The sequence below is a fragment of the Delphinus delphis genome, chromosome 3, assembly GCF_949987515.2.
Source record: "Delphinus delphis chromosome 3, mDelDel1.2, whole genome shotgun sequence".
In the NCBI taxonomy this organism is placed as follows: domain Eukaryota; kingdom Metazoa; phylum Chordata; class Mammalia; order Artiodactyla; family Delphinidae; genus Delphinus; species Delphinus delphis.
The window spans coordinates 5,521,041-5,548,496 of NC_082685.1; the positions used below are offsets into that span (position 1 = coordinate 5,521,041).

Below are 27,456 nucleotides of genomic sequence, written 5' to 3' on the forward strand. Positions count from 1 at the left end.
CATGACCCAGTCACCTCCCAACCAGCCCACTGCGGGGCAGGGTTCAGCATGAACCTGGGGGGACACAGACACAGTCCGTAACAGAGGTGTTCTCTGCTCAGTTGGGAAAGGGGATGGCCTGCTGTTTGCAGCCAGATGCTGGACGTGCCTGCGGTGGGGATGCCCCACCTGCAGGCTGGCGTTGAACAAAAAAAACTGTATCTGGGCACCATGGTGGGTGTGTCTCAGAACCGTACCCTTTACACTGCCTGGGGCCCGTTAGTCGCGGAACATGACTCCGTGAGCGTTTGAACGTTCCCCACTCCCATGTTTTATGGTGCTCCTTTTTCTTTTCCACGGCTGGTTTCACTTTCCTAATTTGCAGCTTCAGCTGCTCACACGTTGGCACCTAGCAGCTGCCCCCCCAGGTGTAAAGGAGGGGCCGGGCGGGGCTGGGGGGCTGGTGGCAGATTGCCAGGCAGCAGTGCCTCGGGCCCCCATCACAGGCCATAGGTCGCTGGAGGGTTCCTCTTCGGGACTGTGTCTTGGAGCAGGTGAGCCGGCACAGCTCTGCCTGGCTTGGGGTCAGGCCCTCCCCGGGGTGCTCGTGGCTGGTGTCCCAGATGATGTGGCATTCCACCAGGCACCGAGAGGGGCAGGCGCATGCCCCTGATGTTCCCACAGGCTGGAAGGGGGGGTGTCCCTGCGGGGCCCCCAGGAGCTGGAGGCAGGGAAGACTGGAAAGTTTCCTGGGTAAATTGCGTGTTGGCCTGTCCCAGACAGCCTGGCATGACACTTGCCTGGTGGGCATCACGAAACAGCCCGGTCCACACGGGAGGGTCTGGACAGTCCGGGGAGGCAAGACACAGGCGGCGGGGGGCGGGGAGGGGGTGTGCGTCGGCACAGTCTGTGCGCAGGCACAATCACCCCGTGGAAATGGACCCAGAGGCTGAGGCCTGGTGACGCAGGGAGCTAGCGGAGTTGCCAGAAACGGGCTGGACACACAGAGCCGCCCCACACTTGTCACATGTGGGTGTTCACAGAACACATGGTTTTGAAGAAAATCCTACCTATAATGAGAGCATCCAGAGGGTGATGCAGGCTGGAGCAGATCTAACAGAAGATAAAAGACCTTTATGGAGAAAATTAAGAGACGTTTTTGAAAGACAAGGAGGAGCTGTAACATATACGGGGCTGCATGTGTTAGGGGGGCTCCCTGCAAAGGTGCTGGCCAGCGGCCTTGGGGGATGTTGATTTCGATGCAGCTGGAGGGAGCAAGGCCCGAGGAAGAGGGGTCAGGAGAGGTCAGGGCTACGTGACCGGCCAGCTTGCAGGCAGGAGCAAGGACACTGTCCGGGGCTGCAGTGAAGGCCACTGCTCTTCCCCGGGGCGACCCTCACATGCAGCCCCAAATGTCACACGGGCACCCACGCCCCATGTCCCGTTTACTTAAAGTTCAGAAAACACGCCAGGCAGACACTGGACTGTTTAGGGAAGCATCCGAATCTGCTGGGGCTGCCGTGCGACAAAGTACCCGACACAGGGCTTCAGGAACCGAGGTTCATTGTCTCTCGGTCTGGAGGCCGGAAGTCCGAGGTCAGGGTGTGGGCAAGGCTGGTTCCTTCTGAGATCGCGAGGGAGGGTCTGTTCCAGGCTTCTCTCCTTGGCTCGTAGACGGCCACCTTCACGCTCACACGGCCTCTCCCTGTGTGCCAGTCTGTCTGCATTTTGCCTTTCAGAAGGACACCGGTCACATTGGATGAGGGCCCACCCTAATGACCTCATCTTATTAACTCATGACATTAGCAATGACTATTTCCAAATGTGGCTGCATTCTGAGGCCCCAGGGTTAGGACTTCTACATAGGAATCTGGGGGACACAGTTTAGCCTGTAACAGAGTAAACGTGCCAAAACCAAGAGGGGCTCCCTCGGAGCGGGTGGTCTGCAGCTGGGAGGGGCACGTGGTCCTTCCGGCTCTGTGCCTGTGTCGTGAGTGCTCCGGGCCCCAGTTCCGTGGGGCGAGTCAGAGCATGGGCTGCGGTGGGTGAATGAATGATGGACCCTCTGCTGTGGGCTCCGGGATCCAGGGCCCCGAGTCCCATCAACAGGTGAGGCGTTTGCATCTGACTCCAGAGGCCGTGGAGGTGAGCTTTAGGGAGGTTAGGACAGTGGTTGTTGACATGGCTAGGTTGGGGTTCTGGCCCAAGAGGTTGGGAGACTCGGCAGGTGTCCCTGGTGTGACTGGCAAGGACTGGGGTGGTGACCGCCCTGCCCCAGGGTGGGGTGCGTGGGGCGGGGCAGGAACAGGCTGGGCTCTGCACCCGGGCCGCCCCAGGTGGCACCTTGTAAAGTTGCCAGGGGGCATCGGTGCTCTCACGGGGGCGGGGTAAGTGGGAGAAAAAGCAGGTGGAAATAAAGAGTCCAGGTTGAAATCTGGGGACCGGGCCCTGGACGCCGCCTCGGCAGGCCAGTGGGGTTGTTGGAGGGTAAAAGGAGAGGACGCACACCCCGCTCAGGGCCTGTGGGAGGACGCTTGTCCCAAGGGTCTTGGCTTCAGCCCGAAGCGGCTTTTCCCAGGAGCGGAGTCAGCCCGTCGGGGGCCAGCCAGGGCAGGGGCTCCTGGGCCCGACCAGTTCAGACAGTCCTGAGAGACAAGGGTTTTAGCGGGACCCCTCCTGGGAAGGGTGGGAAGGATGCCTTGCGACCACGGGCATCTCTCCTCCCTCTCGAGCAGGCGCAAGGGGCTGCCGGCCTGAGGCCGGATGCAGGGCAGCCAGCGAGAGTAGCCGCACTGTTTACCCAACTACTTAGCAAAGGAATAATGGCTCTCTTTTCGTTAATTGAGTTGCGTTAAAATGAACCTTCGCCCAAACCGATCGACTGTTTATAGAGACAGCCGCACCCCCATGCCCCGTCACCCCCTGCTTGGACCCGGCCCCGTCACAGGGACACTGTGCCTCGGTGTCTCGGGATCCCAAGAGGTGGCCGCAGGCTCACGCACGGCGAAGGCCTGGTTCCTCTCCGGTTTTCCCTTTTCTAAGCAGATTGTTACCTAAACGGGGCGGGGTGGGGGGTGGTCTCTGTGTCCACTGAGAGTAAAACATGCTGCTGTAGACCAAACCCTGCAGGATGTGTGCCCTCCTTCCTGCCATCTGCAGCCACCCTGTCCCCCTTCCAGGGCCTCAGCCCAGGACCCCCAGGGCTTCTCCAAAAGGCCTGCAGGCTCCGTGCTCTGTGGTGGGCTCAGTGTCACGTGGCTGTGGACCCCAGGCAGAGCGGGGACGTTCCCAAGGAGGCACCTCTGCTCACGGCCGGCTGCTTCCCTTTTCCAGACACCCCGTCCCTGTTCCACTCCAGAGCCTGGTTCCCAAGAAGGAGGAGTTGGGGTGTTGGGACATCTCCCGGAACATCAGCCCCTCTAGAGGGGAAGGGGTCCCTTCAGGGGACAGAAGGAGGCTGCCACAGCTGGGGAGCCACACGCCCCAGTCGGGGGCTGTCCCTCAAGCCCTTGGAGGAAGATGGCTCTGAATGCATCAAATAAATAAGTGCTCACAGTCGGGGGTGACAGCAAACACGTCTGGGGAACGAGTGGAAGACGTTAAAGTGGTTTCTAGATTCCCTTTAACGCCAGCTTCCTGCCCCTCAGAGATGTGAGTGTGAGGGGCGTTCGGGCGCGAGGACAGGACATTTTGTTTTAGGTTTGCGTCGGGAGGGCGTGTGCTTGCCGCCGCTGCTCACGTAGGAAGCTCCCTGACTGGAGTAGGCGGAGGCGGGCAGGATGGAGGTGCCCGGACCCTACAGGGGCAGGAGGGGGCCCGGCTGGCTGCGGGTCCCTTGGCCTGGGGAGGGGGGCTGCTTCCCCTCCTGGCTGCCAGGTCCCACCAGCTCCCACTGCCAGGGGTCTGCAAGAGCAGCTGCCCTGTGGCCTGGCCCAGGATGGGATCAGCAGCCTCCGGCACAGCAAGCCCTGGTCCTGGCGGGAAGGCAGCCCGTGTCCACCTGGCTTGCTGGGACCGCAAGGGCTCCCTCCTCCTGCCTGGCCCTGGCCAGCTCTGGCCAAGCACGGCCACTGTCCCTTCTGGCAGCTCTGGAGCTGGGGGTGGCAGGGGCAGCGGCAGGGCCCCAGGAGGGCTGGTCCCAGAGTACGTGGTCCCCCGCAGGGCAGAGCAGGGCCGGGGATGGGTGTGCAGCCGCCCTGGGTCACTTCCCCCTCCCTCACGCACCTTTTTTGACGGCTTTAGGACAAGACCCGGGGCGGCTGCACCCAGCGGTGAGCAGCAGGCTGGGCGGGGCATTGACACTCACGCCACAGTCCCCTGGCCTGGCCTGGGCTCCGCTCAGGAGGGATGCAGGCTGGCTGGGCCAGGCAGGGCAGGGTCCCTAAACCAGGCAGCAGCCCTGTGCCCCCTGCTCTCCCCTGGGAGAACTTTGGTGGGAGAGGAGGCATGGGGGCCCCGGAAGCTGGCGCGGCTGTAACATCCGTCGGCAGTGGGGGGATTCTTGGCTGTGCCTCCCCGCGAAAAACAAGTGCCAGACGGGCCTCAGCAACCCTGCTGGGGCAGAGGGGTTCCCTGCCATTCTGCGCCCCCTTGCACACCGGGGGTGGTGAGAGGCCCTGTGTGCTGGGGAGGGACCCGGCTCGGGTCCGAGCCACCGTTCCAGCTCCATTTCGAGGCTCCTTCAGGCGGGCCAACCAAGGGGCTTTCCAAGTGCGGCCTGCCTGCCCTAGGCCTGCGGTGGTCCCCACGGCGTGAGGACAGATGGGGCCCGGGCCCCCCAGCGTCCCTAGTGCCCTTGGGCTTGTCCTCTAACAGGGTCCTCTGGGTGCGCCCCCGTCAGCTTCCCAGGGCCTAGTGGCCGTGAGGAAGGAGCCGGGGACGTGTCCTTCCCCAGCAGCATCTGGAGCCGGGGCAGCTCGCAGGCTCTGCTGTCCTGAGGCCCGGGAGGCCGTCGTTGGACTTCCATTCGGGTGGCCGCACTGTCAGGGAGGAGAGCATAGTGGATTTCCTTAGAGAACAAAGCCGTTTCTCCGGAAGTCCCTGCTGCCGTGTCAGAACGGGGCTCTGGGCTGCCTCAGCGCCATTTCTATAAATCAGTAGAAGCGTCAGGAAGGAGCCTGATCTCTTGGGCCCTTGGTCACCTCCTGGGGCTGGGCTGCTGTCACCAAACCTTATGAGCAGTGTTTACCCCACACCTCTCCCCGCCCCCCACCTTTCAGCGCCCCCCCATCCCCCCTCTCCCACGTCTCCTGGGACAGGGAGGTGACCTTTAGTGGCCAGGACCATCCAAGTCCAGCATCTGCAGAGGAGAAGCAGCTTTGTCTGCGGAATGCCCATTTCCTTTCCTCGGCCGGATAACTGTTCCTGGGGTGCTGTCAGTTGGGGGGTCCTGGGGAGCGTGCTGGGCTCCTCCAGGTGGGCAAAGGCACAGGAGGGATCCTGACTGCACCCTTGCCCTTGGAAGGCTCAGGGCCAGAGGGCATGGGGGGCGCTGGCAAGCGCTCCCTCCTCTGAGCCTCTCTTGAAAAGCTCGGCTGCCTGCTCAGGACCCTGCGGGCTGCAGCGACCAGAGGGGCCCCTCCACGAAGGCCAGGCTGGCTCAAGCCTCTGCAGCTTGCCTAGTGGGGGCCGCGGGTGGGGGTCGGCTCCCTCCTAGCGCTCAGGGCCAGGGATCTGCCTGGAGGAAGGGAGGGAGGGCCCTTGCTTGACCCCTTCCTGGGTCAGGGCCGGTCAAGGACTAAGTGATGGCCTTGCCCTTGGGAGCATCATCCCACCTGTGTCATTATCTTTGGCTGAGGGACGGGGGTGAAACACGGACAGGTTTTTATAGTAAGAGGTAAGTGTGGATGCCGCGGGGACCAGCAGACCCTGTCACGTGTCACGTGGTAACAGGTTTAGCCGGGAGAGGGACCACTGCTTTTCTGCGAGTTGTCCTTACTTTCCCGGCCCTCAGAGACTCAGACTGTGACGCATTGGAACCAACGGTTCACGGGTACCATCAGTAGGATGACCAGTACGTCCCCGGGTATCAGCTGCTGGCACACCTCATGTGACGTCCTGAGCCTGTGGGGACCCGGGACAGGCAGTGAGGGCCTGAGCTCGTGTGCCCATTCTCCAGGTGGGCAGGGAAGGCCCGAAGGCTGTGCTCTGAGCCGCTGGTCCTTGTGGGCGGGCATCCCTGAGGCTCTGCACACCTCGCCCTGAGCACAGCAGGCCTCGTGGAGCCCCCCGCCCACATGCATCCCCAGTGGCTGTGTGATGTGACCACAGAGACCCAGTGGCTGAAAGCAAGTCTTATTCTCCAACATTTCTAGGGGTCAGGAGTCCGACATGGGTCCCGCTGGACTAAAATCCAGGCATGGGCAGGGCTGGCTCCTCTGGAGGCTCCAGGGGAGAGTCATTCCCTGCCTTTTCCAGCTTCTAGAGGTGCCGCATCCCTGGCTCTCGGCCCCGTCCTCCATCCTCACAGCCAGCAGTGCCGCATCTCTCTGGCTTCTTCCGTAGTCACGGCTCCCCTGGCCCCAGCTGGATCCCCTGCTTTTAAGGATCCCTGTTAGTATGTGGGGTCCGCCTCGGGATCCTCAGCTCAACCTCATCTGCAGATCCCTGCTGCCATGTCAGGTTCCGCATGCACAGGTCCCGGGGCTACAGTGTGGGCGTCTTTGGGGGCCATGACCCCTCCAACCACACCGCCCATCTCCGTTTATTTGACGAGCTGCACGCCCGCTGTGGTCCTGAATTAAGATGCTGCTGAAGACGCTCCCTGTCCACCTCCCTCCCCACCCCGTCACCTGTCAGGAAGCCCCGCAGCGCCGGCCCTCGCGTCTTCCGGGCCCTGCAGGCACTTCTGTTTCACACAAGTAGAACCACTTGTTTATGGTTTGTTGTCTAAGGTTTTGCTTTTTAAAAATTCCACAAACCGTGTGCGTTTACTGTAGAAATAAAGGAAACTCAGACACATGAAAAGAAAATGCATCCCACCTCCTCCCCCCTCCCCTCAGAAAGGATGTTCAGAGCCGGTCTCTTCCCAGCTGCTTTCCGACAGCTCGCCTCGGCGCCCCGTGCTCATTCCAGAAGGTGCTCTGAGCGTGTGGCAGGACTCTTGAGGCCAGGGTGCTGCTGCTCCAGGGCTCGGCCGCCTGGCAGGGGGACCTGGCAGCAGTGACAACTGCCCGAAGCCCGGGTTCCTTGGGGGAAGGCCTGTCTGGGCCAGAAGGGGCCCTCAACTAGTGCAGCCGGCTCCCACTCCGGCTGGGGGGCTCGAAGGGGGTGCCTGGCCACTGGCCCCTGGGGTGCCCCGGCCCCCGCCTCTGACTCATCTCTCTTCTGTCCCCACAGAGGACGGGAGGGGCAAGCTGCGGCCAGCCAAGGCCAAGAGCGACCGGAAGAAGAAGAGCTATGGCCCTCTGCACCTCCACCACCCGCTCATGCCCCAGCTGCCACCGCCCCCGCCCACCCAGTTCCCCACCGAAGAGGTGCCCCTGCTAGAGATCCCGGCACCGGCCACCAGCCCTGAGGCCGCCGAGGAGAACCCCCCGCCACCACCTCTCAACGTGGTGCCCCCCGAAGCACCCAGCGAGGAGCCAGAGGTGAAGCCGCGCCCCATCATCCCCATGCTGTTCGTGGTGCCGCGGCCCGGCCCGGCGGCAGGCGACAAGGGCCGCGTGTCCTGCCAGCAGGCCTCTGAGCACTTTGCCCAGAAGGGCCCCACCTGGAAGGAGCAGGTGGCCCCCATGGAGCTGACGGGGCCCGAGGAGGAGAGCGGAGCCGGCGAGGTGCAGGTAGGGGGCACTGGGTCCCTGGGGCCGGGGGTCCCCCTGCCCCACGTGCTGGCCACAGCCCCGCTCGTCCAAACGGCCCCTGTGGATCCTGTCCCGGAGGCCAACGGCACGTACGTGGTTTAGAAACCACCGTTGGGGGAACTTCCCTGGTGGTCCAGTGGTTAAAACTGCGTTCCCAAGGCAGGGGGCCTGGGTTTGATCCCTGGTCAGGGAACTAGATCCCACGTGCCACATCGAGGACCCGGCACAGCCAAATAAACAAATGAATATTAAAAAAAAAAAAAAAAAGAAAAGAAACCACTGTGGGTGTTGGCTGCCCGCTTCCTGGGGTCTTTTGCCCCTGACTGAGGACACTGGGGTCCCTCTGAGCTGGGCTCCACCGCCTCTACTTCCGGCCCCAGAGCTGCTCCCACAGAGGCCTCCTGTGCCATTTTAGGCTCCGTCGACCTTTTCCAAGTTGAAGATGGAGATCAAGAAGAGCCGGCGCCACCCTCTGGGCAGGCCACCCACCCGGTCCCCGCTGTCTGTGGTCAAGCAGGAGGCCTCAAGTGACGAGGGTGAGCAAGGGTGCCCCTGGCTCTGCTGCGCCCCTGCCCTGCCTTCCTCTGCCACCCGCCCGGCTTGCTCACTCCCGCCACCCCCAGCCGAGGTCGGGCCTGCAGACCCCTCCCCGGCACAGCCTCAGACCCTCCCCAAATGCTGTGGGGCCGAGATGCCCCCTGCCCAGCCCACAGCTCCCGAGTCAGGCCCGGCTGCCCCCAGGCCTCTGCCCTGCCCTTGTTTGCTCCATTTCCCCGGGGGCGCTTGCTCTACTGGGCCCAGGGCCTCAGATGTCGAGTGGGGCCTCTGAGGGGCAGGTGCAGCCACCTGGGCTCACACCCCAGCCCACTGCCCGGAGCCGGGGACCGTGGTGCCATTTGCCTTTCTGTGACTCGGTTTTCCCATCTGTAAAATGGGGTCTTCTGGCCCCCCTCAAGGGGTCCTGCCAGGGAGGTGCACGGGGCTGAGGCCTGTGAAGCGTGTGGCCTAGTGCCAGGCACACGGTGGGTGCTGGGAATGCCGGGAACGCCGAGGCCAGTTGTCACCCAGAGCTCCTGGTGCGATGCTTTCACAGTCTCCGTGGTAACCTCTGCCCCCTCCTTATCCTGTGAGAACTGAGAAGATGCCGTCAGCAGAGGCTCCTGCCCACGACCCCCAGCACACTTGCCGTGGCCCTTGTGCGTTTGTGTCCCTTCCTGGCCCTCCAGGTGAGCGAGGACCACACCTCATCCTCTCACAGCCTCGGGATCTGTTTGGATGCCTGGCGCAGAGCGTTTCCAGAGGGCAGCAACGAACGATGGTAGAGGTGCCGGCCACATCCCCCAGGGAGAGACTTGAGAAATGGATTCAGAGTTAGAGGATCATGGAGCAGCATGGGGCCCGGAACTGGCCCATTTCCAAGTCCATTTCCAGCAGAGACGTCCTGGCCCTGCGCTCCCTGCACCGGAGACAGGGCCGCGTGACCCCGAAGTGGGAGAAGCTGCTTCGAGGACAGAGGAAACCTCGCCCTTGGCCGTCACCCCGCAGACACCTGTGACTCACGATGCTCCGGGCTCTGATCTCTGACCTGAGGCCAAGCTGCCCTCAGGGAAAGTCAGCGCCAGACTGGGGAGCGGCCAGTCCCAACAGAAGTGACCCTGCCTGCCTGAAGCCAGCGTGCGCCTGGGAGAAGTTGGAATAAGAGGCGGTGGCACTGGAGCTGGAGGGGCAGAGACGGAGAAGCTTCTATTTAACACTCGGCTGAAAGTCGGAGTGATTGTCTTACGTGCAGAAATCCTGCTAAGCCCATTTATCATCTTCCGCTTCAGCCTTCCGTTTAAGACGCACGCGGAGTGTGAAAAGTGCCTGGGTGGCTTCTTTGATTCTGAACCTAATTTGAGGGCGAGGACGCGGAGGGTTCTAGAAGCGGGTCTCGGGCTGGAGCTCTGGGAGCAGGAGGGGCCTCTCTGGAGATCAGATGCGGCCCCAGGGTCCCCGTGCATTGAGGCAGCCTCTGGCCTTACAGCTGGGACGGCTGTGGTACCAGCCATGCTGGCCCAGCTGCTGGGAAGGTTGGGGCCCCAGGGATGAGGACCCTGCTCCTTGGGCAGGTTCCTGGGGACTGCTGACGCTGATGCCAGGGCAGATGGCACCCCTGTGTCCTAAGGAAGTGCAGGAATGGGATGTGGGGGATTGCAGACAGTGAGCTGGGAGTCGAGGCCGGCGGAGGCCAGCGCGGTGACAGGTGATGGGAGGGACATCTGTCAGTGGCCTCCATCTTACAGGACATTGGGGCAGCAGTGCCCCTGCCCGACTCCCAGGGGAGTCTGTGCCTGACCTGCCAAGGCCTGACCATCCCATCTCCTGTCCCCAGATGGGATCAGCCCTGAGCTGAGGGGGGCCAGGGCACCTCCCTGTGGAGGGGCTCAGGGGCCGAGAAGCGGGGACCCATCCCCTCGAGCGCGCACTGGGTGGGGTGGGGCCCTGGGTGCTGAAGCTCCTCCCCCCTCCCACTTTACTCCAGAAGCCTTCCCTTTCTCTGGGGACGAGGACGTGGGTGACCCCGAGGCCTTGAGGTCTTTGCTGTCCCTGCAGTGGAAGAACAAGGCGGCCAGCTTCCAGGCTGAGAGGAAGTTCAACGCGGCGGCCGCCCTGACGGAGCCCTACTGTGCCATCTGCACCCTCTTCTACCCGTACAGCCAGGTGAGCCGGTGCTGAGGGACCCCCAGGCCATGCCGGGCCGGGCAGCATCCGCCTGCTCCCGGTGGCGCCAGGGCTCGCTCTGCCTGAAGGGAGTCCCTTCCCCCTGAAGGGAGGGTGATGGGGACCAAGAACCCATTTGCTGTTGGAGCCACAGCGGGCTCGGTGGAGAGCCCGACGGAAGGCCCCTGTGAGGGCTGCGGGGAGAGAGCCCAGGGTCTGCGTTTCATTGGAAGGTAATTTATCAATGTGCCTCAAAGAGGATGAGAGTGCAAGGAAGCATCTCAGATGGCTGTCCTCTGAGAGGCCCTCAGCCCAGCCCAGGGGGCAGCGCAGGCAGGGGGCCCGGGGGTGGGTCCAGGTAGGCGCCTGCGTGGTGAACAGGGGCTGGCGGTGGGGGGCTGGGGCTGGGCGAAGACCCACGCATGGCCTGGCGCCACGCGGCCGCCAGCTCTGTCCTGAGTTTCCAAGTTGTGATCGTGGCCTTTCCCCGTACTCTGCCCTGTACCATCCACCACCACGTCCTCCCGGTTTCCTCCTTAACCGGTTTCCTGCCATGTCCCCCTCCCCCAGCCCTGACCACTGCCTGTCTCCTGCCCTTCCTGTTAGCACCTCACCACAGCCACGCAGGGCCCAGCTGGAAAGCCCGCCAGGCTCACCACGGCCCCCGGCCTCTGCACATGCCCCACAGCCATCCTCTCCTGTGATATCTGCCCCCGCACGCACACATAGCATGCTCCGTGCTGTCCCCCAGCATCTCCCACACACCCACCCAGGCCTCTCCCTCGCCAGATGGATTTCTGTTCACTCTTTGATTCCACTCAGCTGCCACCTCTTCCAGGAAGCCTTCCTGGACCTGCTATCCCAAGCTGACTCTGGCATGCCCCCCAGCTTCCCCCACCTGCCTCTGCTCTTGCTCCTGCCCTCTGTTTATCAGCCCTTGGAGGACAGGGCCGGGTCTCACTTGTTTTGGGGTCCCCGGCTTCCAGCCTAGTGCCTGGCATCTTCCACGTATTAGCTGAGCTAGCCGAGCTCTGTGCCCCGTGCTGAGGGCAGCACACCCATCTCGAGGGCTCTGCCACTCAGAGCTGCCAGGACCTGTGGTCCCTAAGTGAGCCAACATCTGGTCGTGGAAACAAGTAAGACGAAACGTCCAGATAGACGTCTTCTCTAGGCACGCCCCTCGCCGCTGGAAGTCATCACTGGGAACACTGGCTTAAGAGGCGAATCTCCTTAATCCCGGTTGCTAAGTGAAGCATTGTGACTCAGCTTAATCACGTCCACGGTATCAGTGGGACTTGCGGGGCTGCCGCTTCCGCAGTCCGGAGCCCTCAGAGTCGGGGACCAGGCTTCGCTTGTCCCATATCATGGGAAGGGCTGTGGCTGGACATTCTGCCTGTTTGGAAACCAGCCGGTCCCCTAATCCAAGTTGCCACATGGGGCGCCCCAGGGCCCCACCACCACACACACACAGTGCATCAGGCCAGTGGTCTCTGGTGGCCTCTTTCCTTATGCCCTGAGCCGGTCAGAGTCCTTCTGTCACTGGGTGCTGGGGAGGCTCATCTGGGAGCCCCACCACCCTGTGACAGGCCCAGTGTTGCTGGATGCCGGTGCCATGGGCAGGATGTTTTCATCACAGTCTCTTCATCTGATTGGATTTGGGGGGACTGGGGTACAGCCGTCATGGGGCGCGTGTGAGTCACAGGTGGGGAGAACGCCCCACATAGATACACAGATAACACGGCATCAGGTGATGGTCAGGACCACGAGGACAGACAGAGCAAGGAAGGCCTGGGGGCCCGCTGGTTATGTGAGCAGAGATCTGAGCGCCCCAGGCGGTGGGAACGGCACATACAAAGGCCCCAGGGCAGGACCACGCCTGGCGTTTGGGAGGAACCGTGAGGGGGCCCTTGTGGCCGGAGCAGAGCGAGCCAGGGGCAGTGGGATGAGGGCGAGAGGGGTGAGGGCAGCAGGGCAGTGTCTGTGCTGTCTGCAAGTAACCCTAAGTGGGAGGGCTTCTGGGTGGATGGGACAGAGTCTGACTGCCTTTGGGGAGGATCTCTCGGGGGCTTCTGAAGCAGGGTTGGGGGCTGGGAGGGTACGTCAGGGACACCCATGGTGGGGCAGTTGCAGGTGTCCTGGTAGGGGTGCTAGTGCGGCAAAGAGCAGCCTGGGGTGTGCTGCTTGGGGACGGAGGGGCAGAGGATAGACTCAAGGATGTCAGGGGTCCCTGCCCGCCCCACGCTGGGCTCTCCACTGATGGCGGCCCTCCTCTTGCAGTCCCTACAGACCGAGAAGGAGACTCCCCAGGCCTCCCTCGGGGAGGGCCCCTCGGCCACACCGCCTTCCAAAAGCGGTCAGAAGACACGGCCGCTGATCCCCGAGATGTGCTTCACCTCCAGCGGGGAGAACACAGAGCCACTCCCCGCCAATTCCTACATCGGCGATGACGGGACCAGCCTGCTGATCTCCTGTGCTAAGTGCTGCCTGCAGGTCCATGCCAGTGAGTGCTAGGGAGCGGGGAGAGCCGAGGGGTCCACCACACAGCCCCGCTTCACCCTCCCGAGACGGCCACCCTCGCCCCTTCCTCTGGCTGCTGCTTCGGGCCTATAGCGGGACCTGGCGTCATGGGGTGGGGGTCTTGGCCTTTGGGGGCAGGTGTCCTGCCCTTCCCCCTGGCCAAGGCAGGACTGCCTGGTCAGCCTCCTTCTGGGAGGTTCCACCGAGGCCTGCCCTCCCCGCCCAGGGCCTGGGAGGCCGCAGGAGATCAGGTACCTGTCAGGGGCTGTGACGCTTTTAAACTCCACACTTTGGGGCCGGAGTTGGAACTGATGCTAGAGCTGAGGTTCTAGAGTGGTTCAGGGGTCGGATTTATCTCTGCCATCGGTGACTACCCTCCCCCAAACCCTGAAGTCCCAACCATAGCCTGAGACAGGAAGATGGATGTCTGTCCCCTTCTTGGGTGGGAGGGGGCAGGAATGTGAGATTAAGCTCCCAGGACAGGGAGAAAGCTTCCTGGAGCCGCTTAATTTTGCGTGTGTACATCTCTGTCCAGCGCCCGCCCTGCAGAGGCCTGCCCGGAGCTCACTCTGTCTCTTGGCTGGGAACCCGTCTGCTCTGCCCGGCCGGGCCCGGCTGTGAGACGTGCTCCTGGGCAGATGGGCCCCCCGGGGTCGGGGTTGGGGGGGAGGGGGTGGGCAGCAGCCAAGCTCACCACCCTGCCGCTCTCGAGGGGCCTGAGGTCCAGCCACACAGGGGGAGAGGAGCCTCCCTCATTGCCCTTGGGAGGCAGAGTCCTCAGCACAGGCATCTTCCTTGAGCCCTGGCACCAGACAGAGGGGGACACCCCCAGGCCTGACCTTGGCTGAGGGCCCCAGGGGATGGAGCAGGGGGCCAGGTGTGGGCTCTCGGGTACCTTGCCGTCCCTCGGGGTGCCCCCTTCCCGCTGCCTTGCTTTCTCCCTGTCCTTTCCCCAGGGACCTCTCAGCACTGGCCAATGGCCCCTCTAGCCCACAGAGCCCGTTTGGTGGGTAGCGAGCCCCGGCTGGCTCAGGGTCCCCGCAGGACTGCTGGGCAGTGACCCCGGGTGAGGCAGGGTCCTGGGGCAGGCTGTGCCTTCTGCCCTTGCTCTGAGGCATGGTCCTCCGCCCCTCCTCCATGCCCCCTCCCCCATGCTCCCTCTGCGACTGTAAACCCGGACCACATCCCAAAGCCAACACCTTGGTAACCCAGAGCCTCCGGCTGCGCTTTTGGAAACAGTGGACTCTGGGCCCAGCTCTGCTGCTCTGAACTCGGGGCTCCCCGAGGCCCACCTTGCATCTCACACCACCGCTCGGCCACCTTCCTCTCTCTCAGCTCAGAAGAGCCTGGGCGAGCCTCCCAGACTGGGGTGGGGGGCGAGGGCCAGGCTGAGCCTCCAGACCCGGCAGGGCTCCCGCTTGGGGGCCAGCTCTCCTTCCCCGCGTCAGCTTCCAGACTTTCTCCGGCTCTGTGTGCAGTGGCCCGGATTGAGGTAGAGCGGTTGGTGAGCACAATTACCCTCAGTGCCGCAGCCGCCCTTCACCCCGCCCCGGGGGCGGGAGGGGGCTCCGTGCAGCCCGCGGGCAGCCGCGGTGACAGATACGCTGGCCCCTGTCTTCCAGGTTGCTACGGCATCCGCCCAGAGCTGGTCAACGAGGGCTGGACGTGTTCCCGGTGCGCGGCCCACGCCTGGACTGCGGTAACTCGCCCCTGCAGCTGGGGTGGTGCTCTGAAAGCCGGCGCGGCCCGTGGGGGAGCCGGTCCTGGGCCCCGGGCTCGCCCGATCCCGCAGGGTGACCTTGGGCTGGCGGCCTCACCTCCCTGGGTCTCGGGTGGAGCCCGACGCACTCTCTCGGCCCATCGCTTCCTGTGGCCGCTAGTTTGAAATGTAAGGACCGTGGGCGGGGGACGGAGCAGGTCCCGGAGCAGCAGGCGGGCGGCGCCGCCCTGCACACCCCTCACCTGGCTGTTGTCTGGTCCCTGTAGGAGTGCTGCCTGTGCAACCTTCGGGGAGGCGCCCTGCAGATGACGACTGACAGGAGGTGCGTTAGAAGGGACTCTCCTCCTGGGGTGTCCTGAGGGGCGATTCGGGGCGGGGGCCGGACCGGCAGGAGCAGATGAGGTCCCCTCGGCCTGGCCAGCCGGTGCGCACAATCGTGAGATGACCCCAAGGGGACGGAGCGCACCTGTGACCCCTGACCCCACCCGCTCCGCCCCCCCAGGTGGATCCACGTGATCTGCGCCATCGCCGTCCCGGAAGTGCGGTTCCTGAACGTGATGGAGCGCCACCCCGTGGACATCAGCGCCATCCCCGAGCAGCGGTGGAAGCTGGTAGGGGCCCTGGAGAGTCCCTAGGCCCCAGGGATGCAGGGTAGCTGCCAGGGAAGCAGAAGTCGCATTTCAGTTTGGCCAGCAGTTACTCTTTGAATAGCCATGGGGGTACCCGGAGAAAAGCAGGGCGCCCCTCCCCGTCTCTATTTCCAGCTTTTCACACAGAGGAAGCCACCCGCACTCTGCCCAGTTCTTTCTTGCCTAACCTGCGATATGCCGCCAAACAGAATTTTAAGTACCCAATCCAGTTACAGTCATCGAGCAGGGCTCTAGAATGTCTTCATCATGCCCAACTGAAACTTCTCACACGTTAAACGGCAGCTCCCTATTTCCCCTCCCCCACCCTTGCGACCATCACTCTGCTGTCTGCTTCTGTGAGTTTGTTTCCTATGCCTTGTGGAAGTGGAACCACGCAGCATGGGTCCTTCTGTGTCTGGCTTTTTTCACGGAGCAGAATGTTCTCAACATCCATTCACATTGCTGCAAATGGCAGGATTGCCTTCTCTTTCATAGCTGAGTAATATTCCATTGTATTTCTGCATCACATCTTCTTTATCCGTTTTCTGTCAAGGGACACTTAGGTTGCTTCCAGGTCTTGGCTATTGTAAACGATGCTGCAGTGAACATGGGGGTGTAGGTGTCTTTTCAAGATAGTGATTTTTTTTCCTTCAGACAAAAACTCAGGAGTGAAATTGCCAGATGGTATGGTAGTTCTATTTTTAATTTTTTGAGGAACCACCATACTGTTCTCCACAGCAGCTACACCAATTTACATTCCCACCAACAGTGCATGTGGGTTCCCTTTTCTTTCTATCCTCAACAATACCTCTTGTCTTCTTGATGATAGACATTCTAACAGGTGGTTTTGATTTGCATTTCCCTGATGATTAAGTGATGTTGACATCTGTTCGTGTACCTGTTGGCCATCTGTATGTTTTCTTTCTTTTTAAATTTATTTATTTTTGGCTACGTTGGGTCTTCGTTGCTGCGCACAGCCTTTCTCTAGCTGCAGCAAACGGGCTGCTCTTCATTGTGGTGCATGGGCTTCTCCTTGCGGAGCACGGGCTCTAGGTGCACGGGCTTCAGTAGTTGTGGCATGCAAGCTCAGTAGTTGTGGCTCACGGGCTCTAGAGCGCAGGCTCAGTAGTTGTGGCGTACAGGCTTAGCTGCTCTGCGGCATGTGAGATCTTCCCGGACAGCGCTCGAAGCCGTGTTCCCTGCATTGGCAGGCAGATTCTTAACCACTGAGCCACCAGGGAAGCCCCCTCTATATGTTTTCTTTAGGGAGACATCTATTCAAGTCCTTTGCCTATTTTTGAACTGGGCTGGTGGCTTTTTTGCTCCTAAGTTGTAGGAGTACCATCACTGGCCCCTCTAAGGAGCACGGCCATCCTTGGGCAGGTGTGGTCTTGCAAGGCTCACGCCTCCCGCTCTTGCTGGTCACACACACACCCCTCCCCCATCTGGGAGAGCCTTTGGCTCAGTGGGCAGTAGGCAGACAGTGAGCAAACACTGGCTTCCCTTCCCAGCTTGGCCACCAGCCAGTTGTGTGACACTGGACAGATTCCTTGACCTCTCTGTGCCTCAGCCTTCCCCTCCGTAAAATGGGGCTGCTAACAGTCCCCTGTGTGGGGAGCATCAGCTGGGCCACAACAGAAAGCGCTAATCATGCCATCTGAGCACCAGCATGTGCTCTCAGGTCATCACCACCTGTGAGTTTGCAGGTGGCCGTGTGGGGGACATGTGGGTGATGGGATGTGTCTTGTGGCATCTGGGAGCTAGGTCCTTGGCCCAGGGGTATGGACAGCATCCTGGCTGCTTTTCCTGCCTGGTTTATTTCCCAGCTGCCTGGCGCAGGCCTGGCTAGTGACGCTCCTCCAGGCCTCTAGTGGGCAGGAGGCAAAGAAATGGGGCTGCGGGCACTGAACCCAGCGGGGAGTCCCAGCGAAGGCACAGAGACACCGACCGCGGAGCCCACAGGTGCGGGGCCCCCGGGCAGGGCTGAGTGGGCAGCCAGCTGGAGCCATGTGGGAGGGGACGGACGGGGCTTGGTCAGGAAACGGGGGACACTGGGGCCAGCGCCAGCCCCGCCCAGCAAGGACGGGCGTTAGGAAGAGGCTGGCGCCTGCGGGTGATTCCTCCAGGAGCATGGGCGGGAAAGGCTTCATTATTCAGGTGGAGTGATGGTGCGGTGCGCTCTGCCGTGATAGAGCCTCCCTCCCAGACGCGTTATGGACCATCTGACATTTCCAGCTTGCAGCCTCTTCATTACCAGCACTTGTAACGATGAATTAAAAATCCTTTTACACCAGGCTCGCTTGTATCGCCTAATGGAGCCTCGCACGGAAGCCGGTGGTTAACTCCTGCGTGCCCGGCGCCCGCCTGCCTCCCTGGGGCCATGTGCAGGCCGCAGCCTCGGGGACGGTCACGCCTGGTCACCCGCCCAACTTTCTGTCCCCGTGACTCCCTGGCCACTGGTCCTGGTGAGCGGGGGTGGCCCCAGCCTGCCGGCGGCCTGAGCCTCGTGCTCACCCTCTCACCAGGCCAGGTCAGGTTGCGAGGCTGCCGGGGCGGGTGCCCTGAACCAGCTCTGCCCCCTCGTTGGCCCTGCCGTGAGGTGTAGAGGCCGGTGTCACATCCTGATGGGAGGGAGGGTGGGCTGGCAGGCAGGCAGTGAGGGATGACGGCAGGGGCCGGTGGGGAAGAGGGGAGGCCGGAGACATAGGACATGGTGCCTTGCGGCCTCCATGGCTGATGGCACACCCAGCCGCAGCCCTTGGCCTCCTCTTGGCCACTGTTCTCCACCAATGTCCACACCCCACCCTGTACCACCCCCCATCCCCACCCCCGCCTCACTGCCTCCAGTGAGGGAGTCCCAGACACGGGACTCACCCTTAAGGCAGCCCTGAGCTCAGCCCTTGATAAATGGCCCGATGGGGGCCTGGCCTGTATTCCTCATGACGTGTAAACTCGGAATAATGAGCTGCCACCGGAGGCTGGATTGAACGAGCTGCGTGTCAGGCCTGGCTGTCAGGTTTCTCCCGGGCCTCGGCTGTGGGGTCGCGGCCCGGTCGCCAGGGCAGCTGTGCTCCACCTTCCGCTCCCCGTGGAGCCACGCAGAGCACAGTCCTCAAGGGCCGTGTTGTGCTTCTGCACCTGTCCCCGCGGGCCGGCTGGAGCATCAGGCATCGACGGTTTAATAATGAGATACCATTGCCATCGATTGGCGCCGGGCAGCACTCCTGCAGCGCCTTTGCTGTGGGGCTTCTCTGGCTTTTGAATGCGGTTTACAAAGCGGTGAAGGCCCGCTTATTAAACGCCCAGAGTGACGGGCTGGTGGTTGCTGAGTGGTGGCAGGGCGTGGGCGTAGGTGCACATCGGCGGCCTGGGAGCTGATGCCCAGCAGAGCAGGTCACCCCGGCAGGGCGTTCCCACGGTGTGGGCCCTCTGCCCCTCCTTATGAAGGGCTACACTGCAGCGTCTCTCATTCAAAATTAAGATAAAATCCCCCATTTTATTTATATATTTATTTTCTTTAAAAAAAAATGCCCCATTTTAAAGAGAACATTTTCCTTTTACTACATTCACAGAGTTAGGCAACCATCACCTCTATCTAGTTCCAGAACATTCCATCACCCCAGAAAGAAACCCCCTCCCTATCGGGTGACTGCCATCTCCCTCCCTCAGCCCCTGACAACCCCTAACGCACTGGCTGTCTCTGTGGATCTACCTGCCTGTTCTGGACGTTTCCCATCAGTGGAATCACACCCTGTGTGTCCTTCTGTGCCTGGCTTCTCTCGCTGAGCATCGTGTTCTCAGGGTCCATCCACGTGGTAGCGAGTGTCAGTGCCTGTCTCCTTTTCATGGATGAATCACGCTTCACTGTGTGATTGTTGGTGCCTATTCCAGTCTTGGAAGTGCTCCTGGGGGGCAGCTGCATGCCGGGTTGGTGGGCCTGGGGTGGTTTGTGGGGGGCTCTACATCGCGGTCAAGACTCTCCCAGGATGCCTCCACTCAAGGCCGGCTGCCGGGACTCCGCACTCCAGCCCTGGGTCTCAGAGTCACTCCCAGGAGACAGACCTGGGGGCCCGGCAGGAGGCCTCCCAGCCCCAGGGGGCGGGGGCAGAGGCACCGGCCAGAGCCCCATTCCCACCGCCGTGTCCCCGCAGAAATGTGTGTACTGCCGGAAGCGGATGAAGAAGGTGTCGGGCGCCTGCATCCAGTGCTCCTGCGAGCACTGCTCCACCTCCTTCCACGTGACCTGCGCCCACGCCGCTGGCGTCCTCATGGAGCCAGACGACTGGCCCTACGTTGTCTCCATCACCTGCTTCAAGCACAAGTCGGGGGGTCACACTGTGAGTGCCCTCCTGCCCTCCGCCCTGTTTCCCCGTCCGCCCACCCGCCCCGCTGTGTTCTGACACCCCCTCCGCCTCCAGGTCCAGATCCTGAGGGCCGTGTCCTTAGGGCAGGTGGTCATCACCAAGAACCGCAACGGGCTTTACTACCGGTGCCGCGTCATCGGCACCACCACGCAGACCTTTTACGAAGTGAACTTTGACGACGGGTCTTACAGCGATAACCTGTACCCAGAGAGCATCACGGTGAGCAGCGCAGGGCCGAAGGGGGCAGGGCCAGTGGCGGTGGGTGGGGCGAGGGGCGGGCACAGGCGCAGGGCAAGCGTTGCCCTTAGGAAGGGAGGTAGCCGGATCCCTCACAGGGGTCCCCTGCATCCAGGGTCACCATTGTCCCTGATGGACAGGCCCAGGCTGTAGGGCCCCTGCTAGAAAGCGCCACCTGTTTCTGTAGAAACAGCAGAGAGCCAGGCCAGTCTAGATATGCCTGCAGGCGGGTGATACCCCAGGGCTGGGATGGCCACGGCACCCCCGGCCTCGGCACCTGCCCACAGCTCCCCTTGATAGTTCAAGCTGAGAGCACTGCCTTCTTCCTGGTGGCAAAATCTACCAGATGGGACCTTTCTTAGCCCAGGCGAGCGCGGTGACCGAGGCCGAGGGCGCCCCTTACCCTCCGCCTGTCCTTCCTTCCACAGAGTAGAGACTGTGCCCGGCTGGGTCCCCCACCTGAGGGCGAGTTTGTTGAGCTCCGGTGGACTGATGGCAACATCTACAGGGCCAAGTTCATTTCCTCTGTGACCAGTCACATCTACCAGGTGAGGGGGTCCTGTCTACCAGGTACAGGGATGGGCTGGGGCGGGGCCCTCGAAGAGGTCCTGCTGGGGATGATGGCGTTTGCCCACTAACTGAGAAGGTCAGCACAAGCTGGAAGGTTGTCCAACTGTCCAATATTATCCCCTTTGGAGGTGTCTTCCCGATGTGTGTGTGTGTGTGTGTGTGTGTGTGTGTGGGGTAGAACATACATAACATAAAATTTACTGTTTTAACCAATTTTTAAGCGTACAATTCAGTGCCCTTGTTTTTTTTAAAAACCAAGTTGGTTGTGAGCTTCTCACCGTAATTGTGGAAAAGAAATTATTGAAAGGGGTGGAATCTTTGATGAGAAACCACCCGTATCCCAGCGGGAAAGATGATAGCTGCTGACCCTGTGCTGCTTCCCGTGGCTTGTCTGGCAAGCAGGCCGTGAGAGTGCAGGTGTCGGGCCTCAGCCAGCCAGGCTGAGCAGCCAGCAAGCTGAACTGTGTCCCCTTGGCAGGTGGAGTTCGAGGATGGGTCCCAGCTGACAGTGAAGCGTGGTGACATCTTCACCCTGGACGAGGAGCTCCCCAAGAGGGTCCGGTCCCGGCTGGTAAGTGGCTGGGGGTGAGCGCTGCTGCCTGGGAGAGTGACCCGTCAGGTGGCCTTGACCTCCTGCCTCGGCCTTTGCCTGGTCTGGGATGGGAGGGTCAGCCCGGCCGGCGAGGAGGAGACAGAAGCGCCTGCACATGGATCTGAGCTGCAGGTCAGCAATGCACAAAGGAACAGGGGAGACTGGCCTCTTCTCACAGCCTTTCACTGTCTTCTTTCTTTTGTGTTTAATCCAAGGTTTTGAGGATTGGGGGCTGTGGCCATGGGTGGAAGAGCTGAGTCAGAGCTGGTGGGGGTCTCAGATGCCAGGTTCCCTTGGGGGACGGACAGGAGCTGCCAGGCAGACGAGTGGCCTGTATACACCCTGGCCTTGCCTCCTGCACTCTGTGGATGGCAGGGCGCCCGTCCTGCTAGGGAGCCAGTGACTGGGAGCTTAGGGCCCCTCCTCTGCCTGATGGGGGGCTCACTCAGTGAGCGTTGTTTCTCAGAACATTGTCATTGGCTGAGGGTCAGCAGCCCAGGGCCCTTGACCCCCAGCAGGGCAGGCATCTCCTCCAGCCAGGCCCCCGAGCGGAGCCTGTATTTCAGTCTGTTCCGGCTGTGATAACAAAATATTACAGACTGGAATTTACACAACAAGCTATCTCTCACAGTCCTGGAGGCTGGAAGTTCAAGATCAAGGTATCAGCAGATTCGGCGCCTGGTGAGGGCTGGATCCTGGCTTACAGACACCTGCCTTCTGGTGTGCTCACATGGTGGAGAGAGAGAGCAAGAGAGAGCTCTCTGGGATCCCTTTATAAGGGCACTGATCCCATTCGCAAGGGCTGCACCCTCATGACCTCATCACCTCCTGATACCATCACACTGTGGCAGGGTAGGGCTTCAACACAGGACTCTGGGGGGGGGGACACAGACCTAAAGGCCACAGCACCCCATCCGCACTAACCCCAGTGCCGTCTGATCTCCTGCAGTCGGTCACCACGGGGGCCCCGCAGGAAAATGTCTTCTCGGGAGAAGAGGTGAAGGCCGCCAAGCGCCCGCGGGTGGGCACCCCTCGCGCCGCGGAGGACTCGGGGCGGAACCCGGACTACCCGGCCTTCATGGAGAGCCTCCTGCAGGCGCAGTGCTGGCCCGGAGCCCCGTTCTAGGACAGCCGGCCGCCCGGCGACCCCTTGGCCCAGCAAGGCAGGCGCGGCGGGCCCAGGCATTTGCTTGCTGTGAATCCCTGTCCTCGCCTCCGTGGCCCGAGAGGCTACCTCGGCGACAGGAGCGAGCAGGACGCCACACGCGCCCCCGGACTCAGGGAGCAGGGCCACGTGGGCTCTGGGGGGCCGGCGGGGGCACGCGCCACCCCCTCAACCCAGATTCGTAAACCACGTAAGCTCTTCTTCTCGAAAAGGTGCTACTGCATTGCCTGCCTCCTGAGCAGCCTTTGAGATTGTGACTTCTGTACATAAATCACCTTTGTGAGGTTCTTTCTATAAATACCTATTGTTTAAAAAAAACGCAAGAAGAGAAGGAAAGAAACGGAAAAACAAGCCCCAAAGTTGTTTTCTAGATTTGTGGCTTTAAAAACAACAAGACAAAATGTCCTTTTTCTCAGAACCAAGATTGCTGCGGGAGATGAAGGCAGCTCGTCTTTTCGTTTGTTGTGTTTTCTGGTCTCGCTGGTCTGTGAGTGGCGGGGATGCACTGTAGCTGCGGTGAGGCCTGGGGGCACCCAGGGATCCCGGACGGTGGCGCCTGGTCACTCACTCTCTCCCAGTCGTGAGATCGAGAAGGTCCAGGTGGCTGGCACCGCCGCCAGCGCCCAATGGGAGGAGACCGGCAGCTCCCTGGGTGGCCTGCCCCTTGTCTGCGTGGCCTTTTGCAAAATAAACGCTCTCTCCTCTGGTGGCTCCATCTTTTGCTTCTTCCCCTCGGGAGACCCATCCCCCAGCTGAGGCCTCGGGTGGGCGGTCCTCGGGGGGTCCGGCTACGGCCCAGGTGTGCAGGGGGTCTTCCCCGGAACCCGAGGGGCTGGCACATCCTGTATCCTCTCCGTGACGCGTGGATTTGTGTGTCCAGGAGAGAGAGAGCGCGAGGGAATCGTTTTCAGCTCAGAGGAAATCTGCCTCGTAAGGGTTGTGGGTTGAGTTTCCAGGCAAAAACGTGCTTCTTAGCCCCCCGCCTCTCAGCTGCCCCGCTGTCCCCTGTAGGGGGATTGAGGGCGTCATTTGCTTGTATAGAACTTTTTTTAATTTAAAAAAAGAGGCTCTAACGGTTGCCAGGCCAGAGAGAACCATGTAAGGGAAGTGGAGAGCAACTTCCTTGATGGGGAGGGGGCAGGTGACCCGGAGGGGCGGGTGGGGCGGGAGGTGCCAGGGGAGTCGGCGGAATGTCTGGGTTTCCTCTGCATGCAGCAGCCCCTGCCCCAGGGCGCTGTCACTGTGTTCATATGTAGTTTGAAAATGCTATTTATATTGTAAAGAGAATAAAAGGAAGCGGGCAGACGCCCCTGCGGCCCTGGGTTGGGCGGTGGGCCGGCCCCCGTGGCCGGTCCCTCTGGGTTGCTGCACCCCGTCCGTCGGTCGTGGGTTCCCAGACAACTCGTGCAGACAGGTGGTCTCACAGCAAAGGGGAACGCACACTTCCCCCTCGAAGATAACATCCGTGTCTGTGTGCGAAAGCAAAAAACAAACCCACCCACCCTGGTTTTTTTCCCACCTGAGATTAAGGATGCGCGCTGTATTTTTGCCTAATTCCCCTGCCTCTAGGTTCATAATGAATTAAAGGCTCGCGAGCACTGCGAATTACAGCTCCAGGTCTTTGCAGTGTCTTCTTTTCTGAGTGGGCGCCGGGAAGGCGGTCGGCGGTCGGCGGTCGGCGGTCGGCGTTCTCCGGCAGGGGTGGGCTCCGGTCTCCCCCTCCAGGATGGAACAGGCGTGGAGCCTACCCGGAGGCGGGGCGGGGGGTGGGGCACGCGGCCTGGCACCGCAGCCCCTGCTCCCCGCCTCCAGGATGGAAGAAGTTTCCTTCCTGAGCTGGACATCTGAAGCTTGGCCCCACACAGGCCCCCAGCATCAGAGGCAGTCAGGGACCCTCTTCGTCTGACCCACCCCTTGCTTGTCAGGGGCCTGCGGCCACCCTCTCCCCCGGCCCTCCCAGCCTCAACCCAGTTCTTGTGACATCTGAGCCGGGGAGCGTATCTTGTGGTGGGCGGCCGCTGGGCATATGGGAGACAGTGGGGTCTCCCACAGTGGGGTGAGGCTGGGACCCCCGTATTCATGACCGTGTCGCTTGTCCAGCCAATACTGGGGATACAGCAGTAGGTGTGTCACCAGTGGGAGAGTTAGACAGTATGTAAAATGGGATGTCGGCTGTGATGTGAAGAACTGGGAGTCCTGAAGGAGATGAGAGGTTGAGCCATGGGGACTTCTTGGGACACGGCCCGTGCAGAGGCCCTGGGGCAGCACCGGGCCTGGATGTTTGGAGGGACAGTGAGGAGGCCCGTGTGTCAGGAGCAGAGTGAGCGAGGGGGAGACATGGAGGAGGGGAGGGCAGGGAGGGGACGGGGCAGGCCGTGCAGGGCCTTGTGGGCCGCGGGGAGGACTTGGGTTTTTACCCCCAGGGAGGTGGGACCCTGGAGGGCTGTGGGCCAAGGAGGAGGGGCGGGGCCTGACAGTTGCTCACAGGCGCCCTCTGGCTACTGAGAGGAGGACAGACCGTAGGGTGAGGTGGGAGCTGGGGACCAGGACAGAGGGGGCTGCGCTGAGCATCTGGATAGATGGCTTTTGCCATGACCTGAGATGGGTAGGCTCGGGGTGGGGAGAGGCCAGGAGCTCAGCTTTGAGCACGATCCCCCCCATATGAAGGTACATGGCTGGACATGAGGCCGAGGGCCAGAGGAGGGCCTTTAGGAGACATCAGCACCCAGGGGATATACTTACTGGATAGGTGGGCCCTGGAGTGTCTGTGCAAGACAGTGACGTGGGGGAAGTCAGGAGCATGGGGCCGTGGACAGGGCGCCCCCCTGGGCCTCGGTGTTTCTTCTGCAGAACGGGTGTCCTTCAGGGTGCTGTGTCCTGAAATCTCCATCCAGTCATTGCCACCATCACCCCACTTCCCAGACCCCCTTTCATAGAGATGCTGCTTCCAGCGCCCTCAACAGAGCCACCGGGACTCAGTTTCCCCATTGCTGCGGGGGAGTCTCTGTGACATCGACCAGGTGAGTCAGCATGTTCTGAGCCTGCCTGGGGCCTGGCGGACATGGTCGGTCCTCAGCCCCAAGGAGGGGGCCACAGACAACAGCAGTGCAAGTGGCTGACCCAGGTGATCTCAGCAAGGCTATAGATGGCCCGCTGTTCCCAGCGCTCTCTGAAACGTCATAAAATGGGGAGGCAGTTCGGGACAGGCCATCGTGGACTGAGGCCAGGGCTAAGACACCAGGCTGGATCCCCAACCGTGCGGCCACATGGAGCGGTGGGGTCCATGTGGTGCTGGGCTCTGTGCCCAGCCCTGGAGTTTGAGTCATTTATCAGGTGGCCAATATCAACCGCCCTGTGCCAGGACCTGGAAGGTGGCTGAGGAAGAGGGGGCACACGGTCGCTGCTTCTCTGGAATTTAGAGTTCAGGAAAGCAGGCAAATGATGGAAATGTAAGGGACCCTATATACAGCTTTGACATGTGTCCTAAAGGACAAGGAGGAGGGCAGAGACAGAGGGTAAGCCGTGGTCTCAGAGACCTGTCAGATGGGATGTCAGGATCCTAAAGAGGTGATGTTTAGACCCGACCCCTCAAGGGAGGTCGATCAGATTTGGGCCAGGGGTGCGTGGTGTTGAATACCGCAGCCTCTTAGGGCAAGGTCCCCGCAACCTACAGCCCTCAGTCCAAATCCAGTCCTCCACTTGTTTTTATAAATAAAGTTTTATTGGCACAGGCACGCCCATTCATTGAGTACCGTTTATGGCGGCTTTTGCTCTACAAGGGAGGGCTGAGCAGAGACCACCTGGCAGCCCAAAAGCTAGACATAGAGTATTTGGCCCTTTACAGAAAAAATTTGTGCTCATTTCAGACTTAGAGACAGTGAGAGGTGACAGCCTCCATATACCCGCTCTGTTCCTGCGACAGAATCGTTCTCTCATGGGGCATCCCTCAGTGCCCAGATCCACCTTGTCCCTCAAAGGCCCCTGATTAGGCGCTCTGTACCTAGCGCACCCCCCCCCCACCCCCACCCCACAAAGAGCTCAGTGAGAAGAAAGGGACTTTGGCCTGGGCCCTTCCATCCAATCGTCATCCATCCACTGGGGGCTGTTTCCTCCACACCTGGAACATCTCTGCTCATCCTGCTGATTGCTGGCAGGAGGACCAAACACCCACTGTGTTCAACCCCTCAGGCTGCCCCCACCCCCTCAGGTCACCCCAGTGCAGAGAAGGACAGCGAATTTAGGCCTCCCTTGGCCTCTGCAGCCTGCGAGTCCTGGCTCTAACCCCCGCTGTCACGATTCACGGCTTTTATGACAGTGCTGAAATCTGCATGCCTGCTGCCCCATCTCCCCGTCACCAGCTGTCCCCCCCACTCTCCTGGCCACCCATTCCGGCTGCCCCCCCGCCCCGGCGAGCCTGCTCGGGGACACAGAGTCACAGCCCCGAGATCACCACCAGGGAGAAAAGCTCCCAAAGACCCCAAGGCCTGGAAACCAGGCTCAGAGAGCCCTGCAGCTCTCGGCTGGGCTGGGGGACTCACCTCGGAGCTCCGGCACCTGTGCTAGGGAGCGTTATCTATGGGTTAGATTACTTCGTGCTTTTGCTCCCTTGATGGAGAAAATAAGAATTATTTGCTGCCACGGACGGCCAGCCTGAGGGGTGACACAGCGGCCGGCGGAGGCGAGGCCGGGAGAAGTGAGTGGGTGCCTGACGTCTCCCTGAGGTGACGGGGACAGATGGCTCCCCTCCCAGCAGCTTCCGGGGGATGGGGAGGGACCTCCCAGGCAAGACAGCCTCCCTCCCTCCTCTTCCAGGTGGCTTCCACTGCTCTGTTGCCCCCAGCTTAGTTTCAAAGGACCATTAACTGGTGGCTTAAAACAACAGACATTTATTCCTTCCGGTCCTGGAGGAGGTCGGAAGTCCGAGACCAAGCTGTCACAGGGCCACACTCTCTCCGGATGCTCCAGGGGAGAATCCTTCCTGCCTCTTGCAGCTTCTGGTTTCCCCAGGTGTCCCTTGGCTGTGGCCGCATCCCTCTCCACCCTATGTCTTCACACGGCCGTCTCTCTATGTGTCCGTGTCTTTTCTCTGTCTCCGATGTCCCTCAGCCTTTCTCGTACAAGCACGCCAGTCACTGGATTTAGGGCCACCCGGATAATCCAGGACCGCCTCATCATCTCAGA

At 61.4% G+C, this 27,456-nt stretch overlaps 1 protein-coding gene across 3 annotated transcripts in view; it reads left to right on the top strand.

Moving 5' to 3' along the window:
* KDM4B (lysine demethylase 4B) overlaps positions 1-23,885 on the top strand; it is a 134,805-nt gene extending 110,920 nt beyond the window's left edge. For 2 of the 3 annotated variants that reach the window (XM_060007515.1, XM_060007520.1), the window contains 12 exons: positions 7,318-7,760; positions 8,197-8,317; positions 10,303-10,481; positions 12,759-12,981; positions 14,621-14,697; positions 14,985-15,040; positions 15,221-15,329; positions 19,499-19,684; positions 19,766-19,930; positions 20,377-20,496; positions 20,997-21,089; positions 22,060-23,885. In XM_060007515.1, coding sequence (XP_059863498.1) covers positions 7,318-7,760; positions 8,197-8,317; positions 10,303-10,481; positions 12,759-12,981; positions 14,621-14,697; positions 14,985-15,040; positions 15,221-15,329; positions 19,499-19,684; positions 19,766-19,930; positions 20,377-20,496; positions 20,997-21,089; positions 22,060-22,236 — 1,949 coding nt within the window. In that variant the 3' untranslated portion in view covers positions 22,237-23,885. Of the gene's footprint in view, positions 1-7,317; positions 7,761-8,196; positions 8,318-9,007; positions 10,165-10,302; positions 10,482-12,758; positions 12,982-14,620; positions 14,698-14,984; positions 15,041-15,220; positions 15,330-19,498; positions 19,685-19,765; positions 19,931-20,376; positions 20,497-20,996; positions 21,090-22,059 lie in introns of those variants that run through there. The other variant, XM_060007516.1, reaches the window with a different exon arrangement.
* Positions 23,886-27,456: the final 3,571 nt, after the last annotated feature.